The sequence below is a fragment of the Gekko japonicus genome, unplaced genomic scaffold, assembly GCF_001447785.1.
Source record: "Gekko japonicus isolate JY-2015 unplaced genomic scaffold, Gekko_japonicus_V1.1 scaffold1041, whole genome shotgun sequence".
NCBI lineage: Eukaryota > Metazoa > Chordata > Lepidosauria > Squamata > Gekkonidae > Gekko > Gekko japonicus.
In genome coordinates this window covers 256528-276836 of record NW_015167570.1, presented here as the reverse complement: position 1 = coordinate 276836, position 20309 = coordinate 256528, and the positions used below count along the sequence as shown (strand labels likewise).

Here is a 20309-nt window from a genome sequence, read left to right as displayed (position 1 = left end):
CGCGGCCGCTCTTGCACCCGACCGGCTGGGTCCGCGGCGGCGGCTGTGGCAGCGGCAAACTCCAGCCCTCGTTCCAAGAGCGTTCCCTGCGCATGCGCAGGGGACGCTCTTTTTTACTTTTGTCAAATTAAGGCCCTCCCGATAATTTTTACACACTTTAAGATTATTGTGCACACGTGGGGACCGCCCCACGTGTGCACAAACCTCTCCCTGCCCCCCAGATGGCCCCGGAGCGCAGATTTAGATATCCGCACTCACGGGGCCACTTCGCTATTAGATATATAGATGGTGGAATTGATCATTAGGGACCTTTCACTTGCCTGTTTACCTCAGGATTTACAGAGTTTGTTATATTTGAGTCCAGTAGCACCTTAAAGATCAACAAGGTATGTTTTCAAGAGTCAAAGCTCAATTCCTCAGAGAGCTATGACTCTCAGAAGGTTATACCTAGAAATCTTGTTGGTCTTTAAGCCACTATTTGACCTGAATCTACCTCTTCTACGGGAGACCAACATGGCTACCTATCTGAAACTGAATTTGTTATGGAACTGTGTTCACCAGCGACAGTAATCCTGCTCATAGTATCACTGTCATATATCCAGCTCATATTATCGTTGTCACACATCCTGGAGTAAAGAGAGGAGACACCAGATTTTGCTAGTGATTACTAAGTCCTTCACTCATTTCAATCTTTGGTTCACTTTTTGAATATATCTAACAGGCTGAAGTAAATTCAGGCTTTGTTATACTAGCTGCTGATTGCATACACAAGTATGCCTCCATTTCATGTCATTTCAAGCACCAATTACTGTTGTATTTGTATGATGTTTTAAGTGTTAATGCTATTTAATATTTTAATGCTTTTACTGTTTTATTGTATGTCTCAGCGACATACCATGTAAGCCGCCCTGAGCCTACGGGGAGGGCGGGATAAAAATATAAATAATAAATAAATAAATTTCATGTCGTCGATGGTTGCCAGCATATTGGAAAACTTATGCTAGAATGAAAACTTGTTTATCTTCAAGTTGCTACCAGACTCCTGTTTATTTTTGTTATAACGGACATGGGCAAATCTAAGTGGAGTTACGCCCTTCTACATTCACTGAAGTGAATGGGCTTCAAAGGGTGAAGCTCTGGCTTCTCCTCTGAGAGGAGAGTCTTTAAGGTCCCCTCACCCTCCATTTTGCTTTTGACTGGGGAAGGTAGATTTTGAGGAAGGGGGGGGGAAGCACACTAAGGATGTGATAGGTTGCCAGCCTCAAGGTGCAGCCTGGAGATTTCACGGAATTCCAATTTATCAGCAATCAGGAGAAAATGGCAGCTTTGGAAGTTGGACTCTATGGCACGATACTGTGCTGAAGTCCTTCCCCTCCCCCAACTCCATCCTACTTATGATTCACTCCCAAAATGTCCAGGAGTTGGCGACCTTATAGTCTGCCCTCTGAAGCGGCCATTTTTGTCAAGGAACTTGATCTCTGTAGTCTGGAGATCCAGTTATCCTCCTGGGAGGACTCCAGGCCCCACTGAAGGATGGTAACCCCATTTAAGATGCTGAGAAGGGCTATGCAACAGGGCCTAAGCATGAGGAAGTGTGGGGGGAGGAATGGGCTCATTTTACTGGATTCTAGGGGTGTAGCAGAATGGTCAGGAAGCCCATTATCATGATATAGTCTATTTATATTGTTTCACAAATAAAAGAAAATGTTCCTTCATGACTCATGGGATAGGATCATCTTGCTCAAGAACTGTGCGGGAAGGGGGGGGCATTTTACAAATATGTACTGGACCCAGAGAGATGGTGTACGGTCCTGCCCTGGAATGTGCTTCATCCTAGTGTATGATTTGGAGCCCAGCTCACTACTCTGAATTTATCCCAAAACCATTCCAAAGGCTTAGCCTAGACTTTGAACTGAACATCCATCAAAAAAGTTTACTTTAGCTACATTCATGTTAGCCAGATCTTGGGGAAACAGTACAAAACTAACTATTTCCGACTGGATAAGTAAAGTGTGTGAATTTTGCATGTTAGACAAACTCACCAAATCTGTCTTGTCAAAGAACACCGTTCCTTTTACATCAAAATTTGTACCAACGTGGCTCCTGTTTCTGGACTATTTGTCAACCAAAGAAGACTATACCTCAACTTTAGATACTCTGTATAACTTTTACTGAACAGTTGTTTATTAAGACTTGTCAACTGTAATCGTTCGCTGTTTTAAGTTCCAAACAACACTATAATGCTGTAATATTTAAGTTCCAGACAATACTGTTCCAAACAATACTGTAATTATTCTGACACTGTTATTAATTATGGGAACATCTATATAAGTATGCATTTGTCTGTGATCAAAATAAAGCAATTTTTTAAAGTTTACTTTAGACTGGGGCCCAAGGGGTACATTGAAACCCCGCATTGCCACCACATCGAATATTCTGCTCTTGCTAAGAAGGCAGATTGCAACTCCACTTGGGGTTTTCTCTTTTTTATATCCAACTTGTTATTCTTAGCTGGCAAACAGAATTTTTTAAAATAAATATTGTCTGAAAACTTAAACCTGCCTATACAGTTTCCAGCCAAGCAGTGGGTGGATTTCATAATTCAGTACTAAATATTTGGAAAGCCCTCTCATCCACCTTTCCTTCTCTCTCCCCACCATTAGTCACCGGATTTGGAGGGTGACACAATTGTTAAGCCAAAGATGGAGAAGTAGTGAAATTTCCAGTTTGTCAAAATAATCTCATACTGAAGCCAGAAAAAAAAGAAGGGATTGAAAGGACAAATGATAGTTATAGAAGAGGGGGGGGGGGGGGGGGGGGGGGGCGTATAGAATAAACTCTGACTTGTAATGCAACTTTTGACTGAACAAGCACAAAACCCTGGCATTATCTCTGACTTTTCTTTTCTTTCTCTGTTCAGTCTCCTAACAAGTCAAATCACTGTTTACAACATGTCCCTTTAACAAATTTCTGGGAGGTGCTGTGGCTTAGTGGGAGATCATCTGCTTGGTATTCAGAAGGTCTCAGGTTCAATCCTCAGTGTCTCCAGTTAAAGGGGTCAGATAGTAGGTAACATGAAAGACTTATACTTATGAGTCTGCTGCCAGTCAGAGTAGACAATACTCCCGATGGACCAATGGTCTGATGGACCAATGGAATCAGCTGCCTAGGGAGGTGGTGAGCTCCCCCTCACTGGCAGTCTGTAAGCAGTGGCTGGAGAAACACTTGTCAGGGATGCTCTAGGCTAATCCTGCATTGAGCAGGGGGTTGGACTAGATGGCCGGAAGGACAACTTCCAACTCTGTGATTCTATGATTCTATGAAAGCAGCTGTGTTTTTTTCTCCCTTCCCCACTTTTTTTTTTTTGCATTTGCAGACCAGTGGAGTTGCTGATGGCTCCATTCTGAAACCTGCATAAGCCATGTGAGATTTTTAACCATAGAGCCAACGCTGGCTCCATCTGTGATCCGCAAATGCAAACACAGTAGGGGAGGGGGGTGCTGTCAAGGCTGACCCACCTTGGTCGGACAGATACATTCAGGGGTCTTTTGGGGCCGGAGTGTGCCGGAGCGTGCCGGAGCGCCACTCCAGCAGCCCAGGAGCCTGCGCTAATGGTGGCAGTGGCAAGCCCCACCCCAGCTCCCCGCGTTTTGGCTCAGGGGAGGCCAGAGAACCCTGCCTCCACGTCCCCCGAAGAACCCCACCTCCGCGTCCCCCGGGCCCGCGCAAGAGCGTTGCAGCTCGGGGAGGTCGAAGAGCCCCTCTCCCGCATTCCCCGGGCCCACGCAGAAGCACTGCAGCTTGGGGGAGGCTGGGAGAGCCCCGCCGCCACGTCCCCCAGGCCCGCGCAGGAGCACTGTGGCTCGGGGGAGGCCAGAGAGCCCCGCCCCTGCATCCCCCAGGCCCGCACAGGAGTGCTACAGCTTGGGGGAGGCCAGAGAGCCCCGTTGAGGCATGTTGTGGGCCCACGCAGGAGCGCTGCAGCTCGGGGGATGCCAGGAGAGCCCCGTCGCAGCGTCACTTGGGCCCGCGCAGGAGCACTGTGGCTTGGGGGATGCTGGGAGAGCCCTTTGCTGCATCTCCTGGGCCTGCATGAGAGCACTGTGGCTCAGGGGACGCCTGGAGAGCCCCGCCGCCGGCTTCCCCGACCCCCGCCAAAGCGGTAAGTAAGGGATCTGCAGGGGTGGGGGTGGCAGGGGCTTGATGGGGGGTGGTGGGAGAGCCTCCCTCCCTCCATCCATCCATCCATCCATCCATCTCTTTGCCATCTTTCCCTCCTTTCTTTTTCTTTCTCTCCTTTTCTTTCTCTATTTCCCTTCTCTTCCTTCCTCTCTTTTCCTCCTTTCCTTCTCTCCTTTCCTTCTTTCCCTCCTTCTTTCCTTCTCTCTTTCTTTCTTTCCTGCCTTCTTCTCTTCTCTTTTTTCCTCCTTTCCCTGTTTCCCTCCTTCTTCCCTTCTCTCTCTTTCTTTCCCTCCTTCTTTCCTTCTGTTTCTTTTCCTCTTTCCTTCCTTCTTTCTTTCTCTCTACTCTCTCTCTTTCCTTCCGTCTTTCCTCCTGTGGCCCAACTCTAGTGAGAAGGGGTTTAAAGTTTAAACCCCTTCTCTTTCACTCCCCCCCCCAGCTGGGGGAGGGGAGGCTTTTGAACAGGCCTCCCCCCCTTTTGCTTCCCCTTCTGACATCACTTCCAGGGGGCATGGCATATGCTTATAGCCCAGTAGCTCATTAGCATACCATATGCTAATGAGCTCCTGCAGCTCTTTTTCTACGAAAAGACCCCTGGATACATTCCCCTGTCTTTGACCTGAGACCCTGGAACAAGCCCTTCTGTGATAACATACTAGGGCTGCCAAATGCAGCCGGGGAGCGGGGAATCCCCCGTTTCGGAGCCCCAATTCCCAGCGCGCCGAAATCGGGGCCCGGGGGAATCCCCACCCCCGCGTGCGCATCACCCGGAAGTGACGTCGCACGCTGGGGGCGGAGCCACGCCATTTGAGGGGAAACGGCGTGGCCCCGCCCAGTGTGTGACGTCACTTCTGGCATCACGCGCACCCCCCAGCAGCTCCAGGAACGGCCGGACGATCCCCCGCCGGTAAGACCTTCGGATTTGGCAACCCTATAACATACCCAAGTTTACCCTGGATTTGGCCCAGCAACTCACGGCAACACTCTTTAAAGTAAAATCGCATTTGATTAAGGAAGTTAAAGAAAAAGATTTTAAAAGCAATATAGTTCCAGTGGCAGTTCCAAGCTCTTTAAATACACTTACAAGTCTTAGCAGCACAGGTCTTAACTTCTCATAGTCCCCAGCAAGCACCATAGTTCCAAATAAGGCAAAGCAGGTAACATGAATACGAGCAGGGGGGTGGAACAGGGGTAAGGAAGGATGTAGTCCAGGGCTTTTTTTTTTTTAAGAGGTGCCAGAACTCCCAAGAGGGAAATGACGTTTTCAATCTGTATATTGAAAGCTTATGAACTTTTAAACATTTTAAAAATAATTTTGTCAAGGTTCCAGAACTTTGTTCTGGCACATTCCCCGAGAAAAAAAATACCTGATGTGGCCTAACAGCATAGAAATGGGGCCATAGACCTCCTGACCCTCTCCAACCAATAATTGGGCTGTCTCTGAGGGAGATTCTGAATGGGTGCCAGCTCTCTCCTCTTGAGTGAGATAATTAGCAAGGTTTGAGAAGTGACCTTGGTTAGCAGCCACCCATGGGGGGTGAGGTGGGCTGAAGGGTGACACATGTTGTTAATGAGCCAGTGGAAGGGGGGATGTTCAATGGAACTTTCCTCTGAAGGTCTAGAAATCCAATAAAAAAATAAAAATGAATAAGATGGCTGCTGTCTTGACAGAGATCACAGTTGCTTTCTCCCTGCCTGTTTTGGTCGCCAGCAGAAAAGAGCCCATATGTGATTGGGGGAGGCCCAAAATGCCCACTGAATGTCTCATGCATAGTCCTTGTGTCCTTGCCAAATGTGTAAATAAGTCCTCAGGAGACAAGGACCCTAAACAAACCTGTGTGCTCTGCAATGCATAAAGAGCCAATAAATTACTCTATCCTTCCTAATAATTCCCATCATAGCATTTGCCTTTTTTTATTGCAGTAACACAATAATTAATTATCATTGCCATCATTGTCGTCGTCGTCATCATCATCATCATCATTCCTGGATAAACGTGCACTGCATTTCAGGCTTAGCTGGGTCTCATGTGGTTTTACTTCTGCTGGGAGTCTTAGTGGGTCAGGGAGCATGGGTTGGGACTTCAGTGCCCTGACTTGAAGAAGCAGAACGAATTACAGACAGAATATTCCAAGCTTTTCTTTAGCGCAGAAGAATCCAGGCAGCCCTGTCGATGGCATAAAACTGAGGCCAAGGATCAAAATCCCTTTTTAAAAAACAAAACTAGTGAGTCATTGTTGATATGCCATGATGTGTGAAGGTATTTCTCTAGTGCAGAATGCTGGAATACATTCAGCAGCTTTATAAAAAGGTCTTCCTAGGTGTGGTTTCATGAGGAAGAGCCCACCACTTCCTTCTCTTCAGTGCCTCTGACCCACATCCTCTTTCTGTGTAGACTAACTTCAAGTATTCATAATCAAATGGCCCAGACTCTTTCTCCTTCCTGCTTCCTGCTTCTGCACAGAATCAGGGTCATGGCAGACAATAGCATGAATATTGTTATATTACCGAAATTCTTGCTTGATTCCAAATTGTGACCCGTGAGTGACCTCACAGCTGGGTGGGGGACTTACTGTATTTTACTATTATGTTGTATAATTAGATCCTGGTTAATCAGAAGGAAATGTGAATACGAACAATCATAGTAGAAACTGAGTGAAAAATGATGGAAGTGCTAAAAATGTCGTATATGGTTTTAGGGCCAATTATTTTTTTGCTGCGGTAATTATGCACGGGGCATTGACAGCATCAGCATATCTTTTGGGGAATTAGATGACTTCTAAACCACTTTCCATCTATTCATAATTTATGACTAACCCTGTCCTCATTTTCTATTAATTGGTTACCTGGTGAGGAGAGCTGATAAAGGCCAGGGCAAGGATCCAAGCCACAATGTTTCAGTCTTTCTTTAGAGCTGGCCCAAACATTACTATAGCCAGCTAATGAATATTGCCACTGAACAAGAAAAAACAGATCCAAACAATTTTAGTATTTCTGGGCCAGCCAGCAGATTTGTGTGTATGTATGTATACAAGGGTTAATTGCCAGAATTTTTGCAGGGAAAATCAGCACCATCTCTGTCATTCAAAATCTATCATACTTTTATCCTGCCATCCCTCCAGGGAACTCACAGTGGAGTTCATGGTTGTGTCCTCATCTAGTTTATACTCACAACAATCCTGTGAGGATGGTCAGGCTAAGGGAAATGCAAGACATCCAGCTTGAAGGCTGGGTATAGATTAGATCCTGACTTGGCCCAGTGGTGGTCTAAGGTAACAACCTCTATTCCACACAGAATTGATGTGCTTTAACTTTATAACCCATAAGAACTCTGGGGTCAGTCCCATTCACCAGTTTATCAGCTATGGTTAAGTTGCCAACCTCCAGGTGGTGGCTGGAGATCTCCTGGGATTACAACTGATTTCCAGGTCACAGAGATCAGCTCACATGGAGAAAATGGCTGCTTTGGAAGGTGGGCTCTGTGGCATTAAACCCCTCTGAAGTCCCTCCCCTCCACAAACCCTGCCGTTCTCAGGCTGTACCCCAAAATCTCCAGGTATTTTCCAACATGGATCTGGCATCCTTAGCTGTTGTACGAAAGGTTTCAGGAGAAGGGCCACGGTTTAGTGTAACTGTAGAAACTGGCTGGTTTAGCCTAGTAGAGACAAAGTCATTTAGAGTTAGCAGCTGAGGCGGAATTTAGGTGGGAGACTAGACCATTTTTGAGGATCAGCTGTAATTGGCTTAGGTCTCTATAGGTTACTTCTTTTTCCCATAAAGCTTTGTAGTGTAGCTGCTCTCAAGCAAGCACTGTCTGACAATGCACTCTGTCCTACTAGAATTGTTTTCATTTTTGAGTTTCAGCCTCAAAACCAAAACAAATGAGGTATCAGTATGTGGCTCCAGAATCCTGGCTTGACATGGGGAGGGTGTCATGAGCTGACTCTGATCAGAGTTCATCTGGTCAGCAAGGGGAAGGATTTGAGTTTCGTCAGACCATTCCATTTTTCAATGGACAGCGACTCTGGGGTTTTCTTCTATACTATGTTAGTGCCATTGTTCAGGGCCTGTTGCCAACACCTCCCTTGTGGGTTTTGACAAGAGTCCGGAATACATACTCCTAAATAGACATAAATGCACTCTTTTAAAAATAAATATGGGATTCTTTTCCCTCTGTATGATAAATACTGAAATTGCTACTTGCTTGAAAATTTTTGCATTATGGTTTTATCTGTCAATAAATAGTAAATACTCTCTCTCTCTCTCTCTCTCTCTCTCTCTCTCTCTCTCTGGAGTTATAGGGTCTCTGCCAGTTTCGATCCTTTATTGACCCAGGTGGGGATAAAAGTCCTACACTCTTAATTCCCCCAACAGCAGGAGATGGAAAGTCAGCTTGTATTAGGGTTGCCAGCTCCTGGTTGGGAAATACTTGGAGATGTTGGGGGTGGAGCCTGAGAAGGGTGGGGTTTGGAGGAAGGAGGGACTTCAGTGGGGTGTAATCCTCTGGAGTCCACCTTCAAAGGGGCCATTTTCTCCAGGTGAACTGACCTCTGTCGTTTGTAATAGTAGGAGATCTCCAGCCACCATCTGGAGGTTGGCAACCCTAGCTGGGGAACGGGATAAGTCATTTTGTGCTCTTATTACAACCTTTGCCTGTGTCTGTTCTACGGGGCTAAATTATGGATAAATCTTGCAAAACAAATACATCTGAATAATTCTTTAACTCAAAACCCTCCACCATATAGAACAATAGAACAAAGGTTTTGTATAACCAGTTACATAACCGCAAATAGAACATGCAAGTGAAAGTCTATTTCAGTTTTAATTAAATAAACAGATTTGCATTTGCAAAGCTTGGGTTCCTCCAGTTCATTCCTCTTCCAGAAGAAGTTCTGTTCCAATGAACTGGAGAACACAGCAACCAGACGACAATCCACAGTTTGGAAGCCATATAGCCCTGCAAAAACAATACAGTTACAACAACACTAACATTTATACTAAATTAAATCCCTCCCCTACTAATTAACCTTTCACATACATAATTTCCAATTACCCTATAAAAGGTGATATGAGCCCAGGAATTTTTATATTCTCCTTCTGTTGCTAACGCCCATTGACTGATTTCCAGCCCTGCTAGGCTAAACCACCCAATTCCGGGGTGTTACATTATCACCTTGTATAAGATAATTGGAAATTATGTATGAAAAGTAATTAGTAAAGGGGCGGAATTCAATTTAGCATAACTGGTATTACTGCTGTAATTATATTGTCGTTTCAAAGCTATATCTGTCAAGCCACATGTTGAATTGTAGTTACCGCATTGTCCAATCTGGTGGGATTTAATTTCTTGTGTGAGATGAGTGAAGTGGAAAAAATCCAGGACCTTGGTAGTTTGGAGGAGAAATTTGTCTTGGCTCACTACAAAGTTTTGCAAGCCTGCACGAGTGGTTTAATTGAACACAGAGGGGCTATCAGTCCCATGTATCTGTTCTCTATTATAGCCATGTATTAGCTATGTGAAAATGTATTGCTTTGTTCTATATAGTGGATGGTTTTGAGTTAAAAAAATTCTGTTTGAATTAGTTTGTCTTGCAAGTCTTATTCCAAATTTAGCCCCATAAAACCAGTCCTTGCCACCTCTGTCTAAAATATCTCAGGTAGCAGAACTGGTCGAGCCCTGTGTGATGTGCTGAGTGTGTTTCTTCCACAGCCACGAATCCAGAGTGGTAAAAACAATCTGCCAGCTGTGACAAGTGTTCTTCTATTGGCAAGTGCCCAGATCCTTTATCCCCTACTGGAATACAAACACAGGGCGATGCTACATCTAGCATTCGCTCCACATTTTCTCAACACTGATTAAAAGGTGCAGCTCAAAACTACATTCAAATACCTCAGGGCAATGCTGTTCTGACTACAAAGTCACCCCTGAACGGCCATAAATCTATGCAGAAGGTACCGTAAAACCAGATGATCAAAGAAAGTGAAAGTGGCATGCAGTGTAGAGGGTACTATAAAATCAGATGATCACAGAAAGTGAAAACAGCACTCAATGCAGAGGGGAACTTCTGTTCCAACATGGGCTTCGTAAAACAATGGAGGCAAAAGCCAACGCAGAATCACCCAGAAGCTCAGCCCAATGTATGGATCATGAGCAAAAGAGTATGACTGATTTTGCTGCAAAATGCTAATAAGGATGCTTGCCCACAACATGGAGATCTTTGCCTTTTGGGAGAAGTTAGGGGGCATGTACAACTTTGCATGTACAATGGACCATCATCACCATCCAGTCTTGTGTATTGGTGTTATTAAAACCTGGTTCCAATTGTGGGCAACAAGTAGAGGGGACAGGTCTCCCACTATAGATCTCCTTGGTGTCACACCAACATGCGACATCATTTACTGAGTAAAACCAGAAGTGATGTCATCACATCCAGGTGATGCTGTAGGACTGACAATAGGTTTAACCATAGAGTTTTGGAAGAATAATGGAATGCAATGCTGTAAATGATGTTGTACATTGGTGCAACACCAAGATGGTTACGTTTGTTCCACCACTGGCCTTTCTTTCTTTTTTTAATATAGTTTTTAATTTATGACAAACAACAACAAACAAACATAACATATATAGGGGAATACACTTGTACTTTCTTAATATCTTTGACCTCTTATTCTTTTTTTTTTGACGTCTAATACTTTTTCACCTTATAAATTTACTATATACCTTTTGTTAATAATTAAGTCTATGTTTCTTGGTTCTTTTAATTACGGTTTGAAATCCAGGAATTCACACTTTATTGCCTTTCCAGCAGTGGCATAGAAGTGGGTTGGGGGAGTGATGGGAAGTGGCCCACTGCACCCCCCTCCAATTGTTTCTCATAATTGGAATTAGATTTCAATATGTAGACACACAAGTCTGTAACAACAAACAAACATAACATATATAGGGGAATACACTTGTACTTTCTTAATATCTTTGACCTCTTATTCTATTTTTTTAGACGTCTAATACTTTTTCACCTTATAAATTTACTATATACCTTTTGTTAATAATTAAGTCTATGTTTCTTGGTTCTTTTAATTACGGTTTGATATCCAGGAATTCACAATTTATTGCCTTTCAAGCAGTGGCATGGAAGTGGGTTGGGGGAGTGATGGGAAGTCTCCCACTGCACCCCCCCCCTCCAATTGTTTCTCATATTTGGAATTAGATTTCAATATGCAGATACACAAGTCTGGTTTTCTCCCTCCTGTGCCTGTTCTCCTTTCTCTCAAGTAGAATGTGATTAAAAAAAAACACATCCTGTAACTGGCCAGGAATGTCCCTTTAACAGAGTTTTTAATATGCGGAAATATGCAGTTCTGTGGCAGGAAGGTAAATAACTTAATCTGATAATTGCTGCGGATGAAACATATCAAAGGGTCAACAAGAGGGGCCATTTTAAAGGTTGGCAACTCTAACTGTGTATGGAGATAGTATGAAGAAGAAGAAGAGTTGGTTTTTAAACCCAGATCTTGACTATCTAAAGGAGTCTCAGAGCGGTTTACAATTGCCTTCCCTTTCTCTCCCCACAACAGACACCCTGTGTGGCAGGTGGGGCCAAGAGAGCTCTGAGAGAACTGTGACTGACCCACCAGCTGGCTTCGTGGGGAGGACTGGGGAATCAAACCCGGTTCTCTAAATTAGAGTCTGCCACTCTTAACCAGTCTTAGCCACTACACCCGGCTGGGTCTCCAGCTTCCCTTCTCTCCACTGGAACACTTCTGTGCCCAGCATGCAGCTGCCATGGACTCTGCAGGCTGTATGCAGCCTCTCTCATTAAAAGTATTCAGAGGCTCAGCTTTGCCCAGGTCTCTAACTGCACTTCTTTTGAGAACATCCCAGCTCAGAGCTCCTCTCGCGAGGTACAGGGATATATCTATTGAGACTTTTTCAGAAGGTTTGGTGGCCCATTCTTGGTGCAGCTTCCCTCCTAACTAATGCTTTGTGCTTAGTGGTAAAGACAGAAGCTCAGCAGAGGCCTTTTCGTTGTCTGCCTGTGGAGAAAGCTGTCTGTTCACATTCACTCATGCAACATCTCTTTCCTAAACAGAATAATAAATGCCATTGACTGGCTAGTTCTTCATCCTCAGAGGTATGTATTTCGGGGACTGCTAATAAAGGGATTGAAGAAGTCCTGCTCCTTTGAAGCAACATTTGATCCATATTTTAAAGATCAAGTACTTCTGTTGTTTAATCTGTACCACATGAAAAGGATACTTTTAAAAAAGATGAATACCCACAACTGGGATATGCTGCAGTTTCCTCTCTTGACTTCACCAAGTTGACTTTGATGTGGTGAGTTTTGTGATCAGGTTCAAGATGAGCAGTCCAGGAACCAAAAGCCCCATTTCCCTCTTCTCCGCATATACACAGAATGTGTGTTTGGGGCAGGGAAGGAAGAACATGGTTGTGGGGTCTGCCTCCATACATTTGGCTGCAGGAAATTGAATGCAGACAAACAGTTGAGGCCCCTACCTACAATTGTAGGTAGCCGTAGAGTCTGCAGCTGCAGTATGCTACCTGTAGCAGTCCTGGTCCAAGCTAGCCCAGTCTTGTCAGATTTCAGCAGCTAAGCAGGGTTAGCCCTGGTTAGTATTTGGATGGGAGGCCTCCAAGGAATAATATGGTTGCTATGCAGAGGCAGGCAATGAACCTCTGAACTCCTCTTGCCTTGAAAATCCTCCAGGGTTGTCATAAATTGGCTGCAACTTGATGGTATTTTTCCTCCACCACCTCCACCAGCATCCCCTTGCACCAAAAATACAGCCTCAAACCATTGAACCCCAGTCTAATTTAATCTTAGAGATGATGGTTTCCTCCCTTTCAGCAAGCCTCTGCACTAAGAGAAGGTTTTATCTCTGTGCACCTCATCTTACAGGCACAAGAACTGTTTCCCATGTGCTTAGTACTTTGACAAAGGAAGAGTAACCAATTTTTTTAAAAAAAAAATATGGATGTTTGATGTTCTTCTGGGTTATTTTCTGAGATGTTTGAATGCTGAATTTATGTAAGCCACATAATGTACTGTGCTGGAGGCATGTGTTGACACATACAGCTTTTGTCACTGAATTTTGAATTGTTTGTCTCTAATGCCTTTTTTCAGTTATGTTTAGGGGTATCCAACCACATGCATCAGGCATGAGCTACCCATACTCCTCCCAATATACACATTCGTATAGCATATCCTGAAGGGAACAAAAACCCATGGTGCCCTATTCAGAGATAATGGTGACTGAGCATATCAGGAGGACTGCATGATCCTAGTACACATAGTTAGAATGAAAAAGGTTAAAGTTGTCATCCAAATCCATCAGTCCCGAGCCGTGTTCCCTCTAAGTTGAGTTAGTGTGAGCTAGCTCACAGTCTTTTAAGAACATAAGAACATAAGAGACACCAATGTTGGATCAGGCCAAAGGCCCATCCAGTCCAACACTCTGTATCACACAGTGGCCAGAAATACCAGTGCCATCAGGAGGTCCACCAGTGGGGCCAGGACATTAGAAACCCTCCCACTGTTGACACCCCCCAAGCACCAAGAAGACAGAGCATCACTTGCCCCAGAGTCCCTATCTATACCTTGTGGCTCAGCAGTTTCATGGAGTGCCCACGAGTTCTTGTATTGTGAGAAAGGGAGAAAAGTACCTCTTTCTCTACCTGCTCTTTCCCATGCATAATCTTATAAACCTCGATCATGTCACCCCTCAGTCGTCGTTTCTCCAAGGTAAAGAGCCCTAAGCGCTTTAACCTTTCCTCTGGCTCATACATTTTTGTCTTTGCTCAGGAAGGATGGCTCCAGACCAAACTTATGTATGCAACAGCCAAATTGCTCACTCACTGCTTTAATGCCAGTAGCTCACAAAGTAGAATCTTTGCTCACAAGACTCCACAGCTTAGGGGGAGCATTGGTCCCAAGCAATGGTATTACATAGGGTTGCCAGCCTTCAGAGGGTAGCAAGCAATATACGAGAGATCACAGGAAAAGCAGTTAAGAACAACCAAAATACGGATGTGATATAATTACTCAATGCAACATTGTATAGTTAATTATATTGTTTACCAAGCACATTCATACAAACATTTACATGCAAAGAGATGGGGTCCAAACTGGCAGAGACTGACCAAGAGAGAGATCTTGGAGTCGTAGTAGATAACTCACTGAAAATGTCAAGACAGTGTGTGACTGCAATAAAAAAAGGACAATACTATGTTGGGGATTATTAGGAAGGGAATTGAAAACAATTCAGCCAGTATCATAATGCCCCTGTATAAATCTGCCCCTGTATAAATCGATGGTGCGACCTCATCTGGAGTACTGTGTACAATTCTGGTCACCACACCTCAAAAAGGATATTATGGCACTAGAAAAAGTGCAGAAAAGGGCAACTAGAATGATAAAAGGTTGGAACACTTTCCCTATGAAGAAAGGTGAAAGCACTTGGGGCTCTTATCTCGGAGAAACGATGGCTGAGGGGTGACATGATCGAGGTTTATAAGATTATGCATGGGATAGAGCAGGTTAAGAAAGAAGTACTTTTCTCCCTTTCTCACAATACAAGAACCTGTGGGGACTCAATGAAATTGCTGAGCAGTCAGGTTGGAACAAATAAAAGGAAGTACGTCTTCACCCAAAGAGTGATTAACACATGGAATTCACTGTCACAGGAAGTGGTGGCGGCTACAAGCATGGACGGTTTCAAGAGGGAATTAGATAAACATATGAGGCAGAGATCCATCAGTGGCTATTAGCCACAAGGTATAGATAGGAACTCTGGGACAAGTGATGCTCTGTATTCTTGGTGCTTGGGGGGGGGGCAATAGTTTGAGGGCTTCTAGTGTCCTGGCCCCACTGCTGGATCTCCTGATGGCACCTGGTATTTTTGGCCACCGTGTGACAGAGTGTTGGACCTGATGGGCCATTGGCCTGATCCAACATTGGCTTCTCTTATGCTCTTATGGATTGAAAGTGGATTATTTAGTGTGGGTGACTGCAGTCATATCATTTAAAAATATAATCTTGCATGCACATAGCTTATCTTCAGTCATACAGTGAAGATCTGTGATGGCAGCTGCTGTTGAAGCTTTTTTAAAATCTGCACACTCGATTAGACTTCCAGTGGCCAATCAGAAGCTCTGCTCAGCAAAAGTCCCATGTGCCCCCTCTCACTTTCTAAACAAAATTAACAGACACCGTGTTGGACAACCCTGCTCTGGAGGATCCCCCCAAACCTGGGGGGGGGACCCAAAGACCTGCTGGGGAGGGAAGATAGAAAAGACCAATGCTAGCAAATTCACTCCATTCACATGTGATTGTATCCAACCCATTGTGTCTAGCAATGTTCTCAAAGCAATCCAGTGCCAAGAGAGACTCCTCAAAGCTGTGAGAATGGTCTCATAACCCCCTTATCTACTGGTAGCCTGAAAAGTGGAGAAAATGCTGGCTGAATGTAACAGCTGTCTAAACAGTTCATTCATAGGCACTTTTTGCTTGACTTTCCCCCTCCCCGCCTCATTTCATTTTGCTCAGAATAATAACTATTATCATGTCACACCCTGCTGGCTGCCACAAAATTCAAACACTGCTTGTCAGTCTCAAAGGAGAATTGCCTGCCAGTGCTTAAGAATATCGCAACCTAATGGATTATTCTGAATTCCTTTGGAAATCTTCTCTTTCTGTCTGTTCTGAACTCCTCATTATTGTCATTCTTCAAGAATATACCGGTATTAGTTTCATATCTGAAGCCCTCACTCACTTCCTTCTGTACTTGTATCTTTTTTAATGTGACTACTATTTTGATTGTACCAGAGGCATAAAAAGGAAGGGAATATTCTTCTTTATCAGATCGGATTTAAATAACACTCAGTTTGGCTGTGATGGTGGGCACATTGTCTGAGGGCCAAATCCAGTTTGTGCAGCAATTTTTGTCCGGCACCAGAAAACGTGCTGGAAATTAAATCACACTTTCTGTTAGTTAAAAGTGTTGGTTCTACCCCTGAGGGTTTTGAGGAAACCTTGAAAAAGTAATGGGTTTGTCCATCAGGAAAGGGAAGGCAGATAAAATTGGATCCTAGGGAGCATTTCTGTGGCTGGAAATAGTTCTGCATGCATTTTGTATTTATTTATTTATATCCTGCTTTTCTACACGGTTGGGACTCAAAGTAGCTTAGAACATTGCTCTCCCTCCTCCACGTTCTCACAACAACAACACCGTGAGGGTGTCCAGGCAGAGAGTTTGTGACAGGCCCAAGCTCACCCAGTGAACTTCCATGGTAGAAGCAGGGATTCAAACTCAGGTTGCCTACAGTCCTAGTCCACCACTCTATCCTCTACACCACATTGGCTCTCTGCAGAGGATGATTTTCTTGCCTCCCTCGTCTGGCAGTGTCCCAAAATGCCTTCCAAAATTCTGTTCCCGGGGGACCCCTGCCTTCCCCCTGAAGCAGCATTTCAAGGATATTCTGGGCTGCTCCTTGAGATTTTAACTGAGCTACAAGAGGAGCCAGCCCCAGCCAGGGCAGCATGGAGCTCTCAGCTCCTGCTGCCCCAACTTGATCCTCTCAGATCTACATGTAGTGGCAAGAGACCTCCCAGCTGCATGCAGATCCTGGGGACAGTGTCTCTTGCAGTGCAGCTTAAACTGTGCTGCAGGAGAAACTAGCCCACACATTCCAAAGACTTAAGGGCATTTAAGGAGTAGATTTGAAGTCAGTACCCCCTTACCCCAAATTTTCCAAATTTCCTTTTCCCATGATTTTTCCCACCTTCGGATTTGAACTTAGTTTTCCAGTGAGGAATTTCCATATTCAAAGTTCGTTTCCAGCTGCCTTGCCATTTTGGGTCATCAGTGACCCATGTTCACCCCACCTACACCCTACTGCCCAGCCTAGGTTGTCCTGGAGACACCCACCATTTTAAAAAACATCATGATCATTGCATTACAATGCAATGTTGACCATTACAAAACGGGCAGCGAGGTTTCAATTCTCCATGCAATTACCTGTCCATGTACTTCCTTTCTTTCCCTTTCTTTTTTTTGGTGGATAGATTTTGATGTCACATGCTTGCATTGTTCCTTCACTCCCCCTATAATATACTGGGTTCAAGACGTGTTTAGTGATCAGCTCATATTTATTTAGTGATTTCAGTTAACTCTAAGACAAACTCTGTGGGGCAGAAACCCTGCTTATATTTGTGCAAAATAACACACACCCCACACACACACTCCCCATAATTGGCTGTTTACAATGCAACCCTAAATCAATAGGTCCATCCCAGGATCCTGGAGGCCCATTGTTCAGGTAACTCAAGCTCAGTCAATTCCCGCTGCTGTCCTGGATCAATACATAACACCCCCTCCCCTTCTCTTCCCCTATAGCTCCCAGTATATTTCCTTCTCTTTTCTTCAAAAACCAGGAAGGGCCTCTGCTCCCCCTCCCCCTTCAGTCCAGGTTGGGAAGATAAGTGAGTGAAGAAAATCTGTGTGAGTAGTAGGGGAGGGCTCCGTAGGAATTAGTTTTCCTGAGGCAGAGGCAGCAGCTCAGATCTTGGAGGGCAGGTAGAAGGGCATCCCGGGGAGGTCGTGAGCTTGATGCTTCTAGCTTGCGGAGGGGGGGGCTTTGACAAACTCCTCTCCCTTTGCATACTGTACCCTAGGGAGGAATCTGTTCCCTCCCCCAAAGACAATCTGCACACAACTTGGAGGGCAGTTGGACGGGCATCCCAGTGAGGTCCAACGGGAATGTGATGCTCTAGCTTGCAGGGGAACCATTCAACCCTCTCCCCCCTTTTGCACACTGAACCCTAGGATCTTCCCCTCCCCAAAGCCAATCTACACAGAACTTGGAGGGCAAGTAGAGGGGCAGCCCAGGGAGGTCTGCTGTGGGTTTGATACCTCTAGTTTGCCGGGCGGGGGGCATTCAACAAGAGCACTTTCCTGGGGCACCTGATTTGGGGGGCTGTATCTCAACCCCCCCCCCTAAATCCAGTCCTCACCAAACTTGGAGGGCAGGTAGAGGTCCATCAGCTGGAGACTTGCTGTGAGTTTGGTGTCTCCAACTTACAGGGGGGCTGTTGTGCTGTGTCACAAACTCACAAACCTTGGACCGGCTTATAAAATTGAAAGGCTCATGGAAATTCCTGGTTTGGTGCTCGTGAGACCCTCACAAACCTCCACAAATCTCAATTTTCCCAGGTCGTGCCCATTCCTTGTCCTAACTACCAACAACCCAGTTCTAACTAGCATATTCCAGAAGACAAGCCCATTCATGTGAAGAGACGGAGTTCCACTTAGGGCTTAAGCCTGTCCCTTAAAGAGACAGGTTTCATATACTACAACAGGAATGCACTGAGGTCACTTCTAGATTTGTGCCAGAAAAGATGTCACGGCCATTTCTCTGATGGCTATATTGGATGTCCTCACCCCCTACAACTCCCAGCATTTGGGAAGCAACCCTAATGGAGAGTACAGCAGCAGAAGAGTAGGTTTTTATACTCCACTTTTCTCTGCCCTAAGGAGTCTCAAAGCGGCTTACAATCACCTTTCCCTTCCTCTTCCCACAATAGACACCTTGTGAGGAAGGTGTGGCTGAGAGAGTTCTGAGAGAACTGTAAGTAGCCCAAGGTCACCCAACAGGCTTTATATGGAGGAGTGGGGACTCAGACCCAGTTCACCAGATTAGAGTTCACCGCTCTTAAATTCTCCGCCCCATTGGTCAGTGGATTTGCTGCCTGATAATAATAGTGTGGGAAAAGGATAGGGAAGAGGTGATATGGTGCCAGCTCGCAGAGGCATACCACTGCTGATGTCACTGAACAGTAAGAGGGGATGGAATCATGATCAGAACCACTGCCCAGATTCAAAAGTCCAGGTGGAAAATTGTTAAAATGGCGCAATATCCACTGAAATGTGGATGGTCTGTCGTCAGGCTTCTCAAGTACTTACCGTGATTCGGCGGGGGACACAGACGTCCTCGCTGGATCATTCCTACGGGGACAACAGACGCGCCGCACCATGCCGTCACCAGGAAGTGACGCCGGGCGGCGCTCTGGCAATGGGGCTGGAAATTCGATGGTACCATCAAGTTTTCAGTCCCATTGCCAGAGCGTCGCCCAGCGTCACTTCCTGCCGATGGTATGGTGCGTTACAGGGAGGAATGGTCCGGCCGGGGAGCATGTTTCCCCCGCCGGATCACGGTAAGTACTTGGGAACCCTATCTGTCGTAATCTTGCATGCTGCTAATGCTGGGCCAGTGCTGCCCGTCTTGTAGAGAATGGCCCTACTGTGGAACTTACTTGGCTGCCATGAAGAAACATACATGTCCTCCCTCTGGGCATATTGAGTTGGTTATACTGAGCCTGTGTGCTGTAACAGAGTTGACAACATAAAGTGAGACGTCTATACAAGATTGCAAAAAAAAAGCCCACAAAGTTGGCTACAGCCCTTCTCACCCCCCCCCCTTATTTTTCCATCTCGGTTTGAGACAATTTATGCCACCCACATCTTCTGTTTCTCTCACTGTGTCACATTTAGCCTAATGCTTGTTCGACTCTTCCTATAAAAATCCACCACAGTTGTGTTTAAGTTCATTATTTGAAATTATGCAACGATAAAGGAAGACAGTTTTGACTTGTTCACAAGGAACACGCTCTACCTTGGCACTGAGCCAAGTGAATCCGTTTTCATTATTTAGAAGGTTGCCCAAAAGAGGGATTCAGGAGAAGGAGAAAGGAGTGATGTAGAAATAGGGGCGCGGGGGGGGGGATTTTTAAGAAAGGTTCTCACTTAAAAACTGATTTTGTCCTCTGATTAGGGTTGCCTGGTTCCCCCCCCCCCGGCCATGTAGGGTTGCCAGATCCAGATTGGGAAGCTCCTGGAGAATTGGGGATGGAGCCTGGGGAGGGCAGGGACCTCAGTGGGGGTCAGTGCCAGAGAGTCCAACCTCCAAAGCATCCAATTTTCCCAGGAGGAACTGATCTCTGGAGATGAGCTGTAATTCCGGGGGATCCCCAGGTCCCACCTGGAGGCTGGCATCCCTAGCTGTGAAAGGAAAGAAGATACAGAATCCACTTTCAGCAGCTGCTGCCAGGTAG

At 45.3% G+C, this 20309-nt stretch overlaps 1 protein-coding gene across 1 annotated transcript in view; it reads left to right on the top strand.

Annotated features, from left to right (window-relative positions):
• The window catches only part of BDKRB2 (bradykinin receptor B2), a 97337-nt gene that overhangs the window by 12370 nt on the left and 64658 nt on the right, over positions 1-20309 (top strand). The window contains exon 2 of the mRNA XM_015413847.1: positions 3660-4162. Within this exon, the coding sequence (XP_015269333.1) occupies positions 3660-4162 (503 nt within the window). The remainder of the gene's footprint in view (positions 1-3659; positions 4163-20309) is intronic.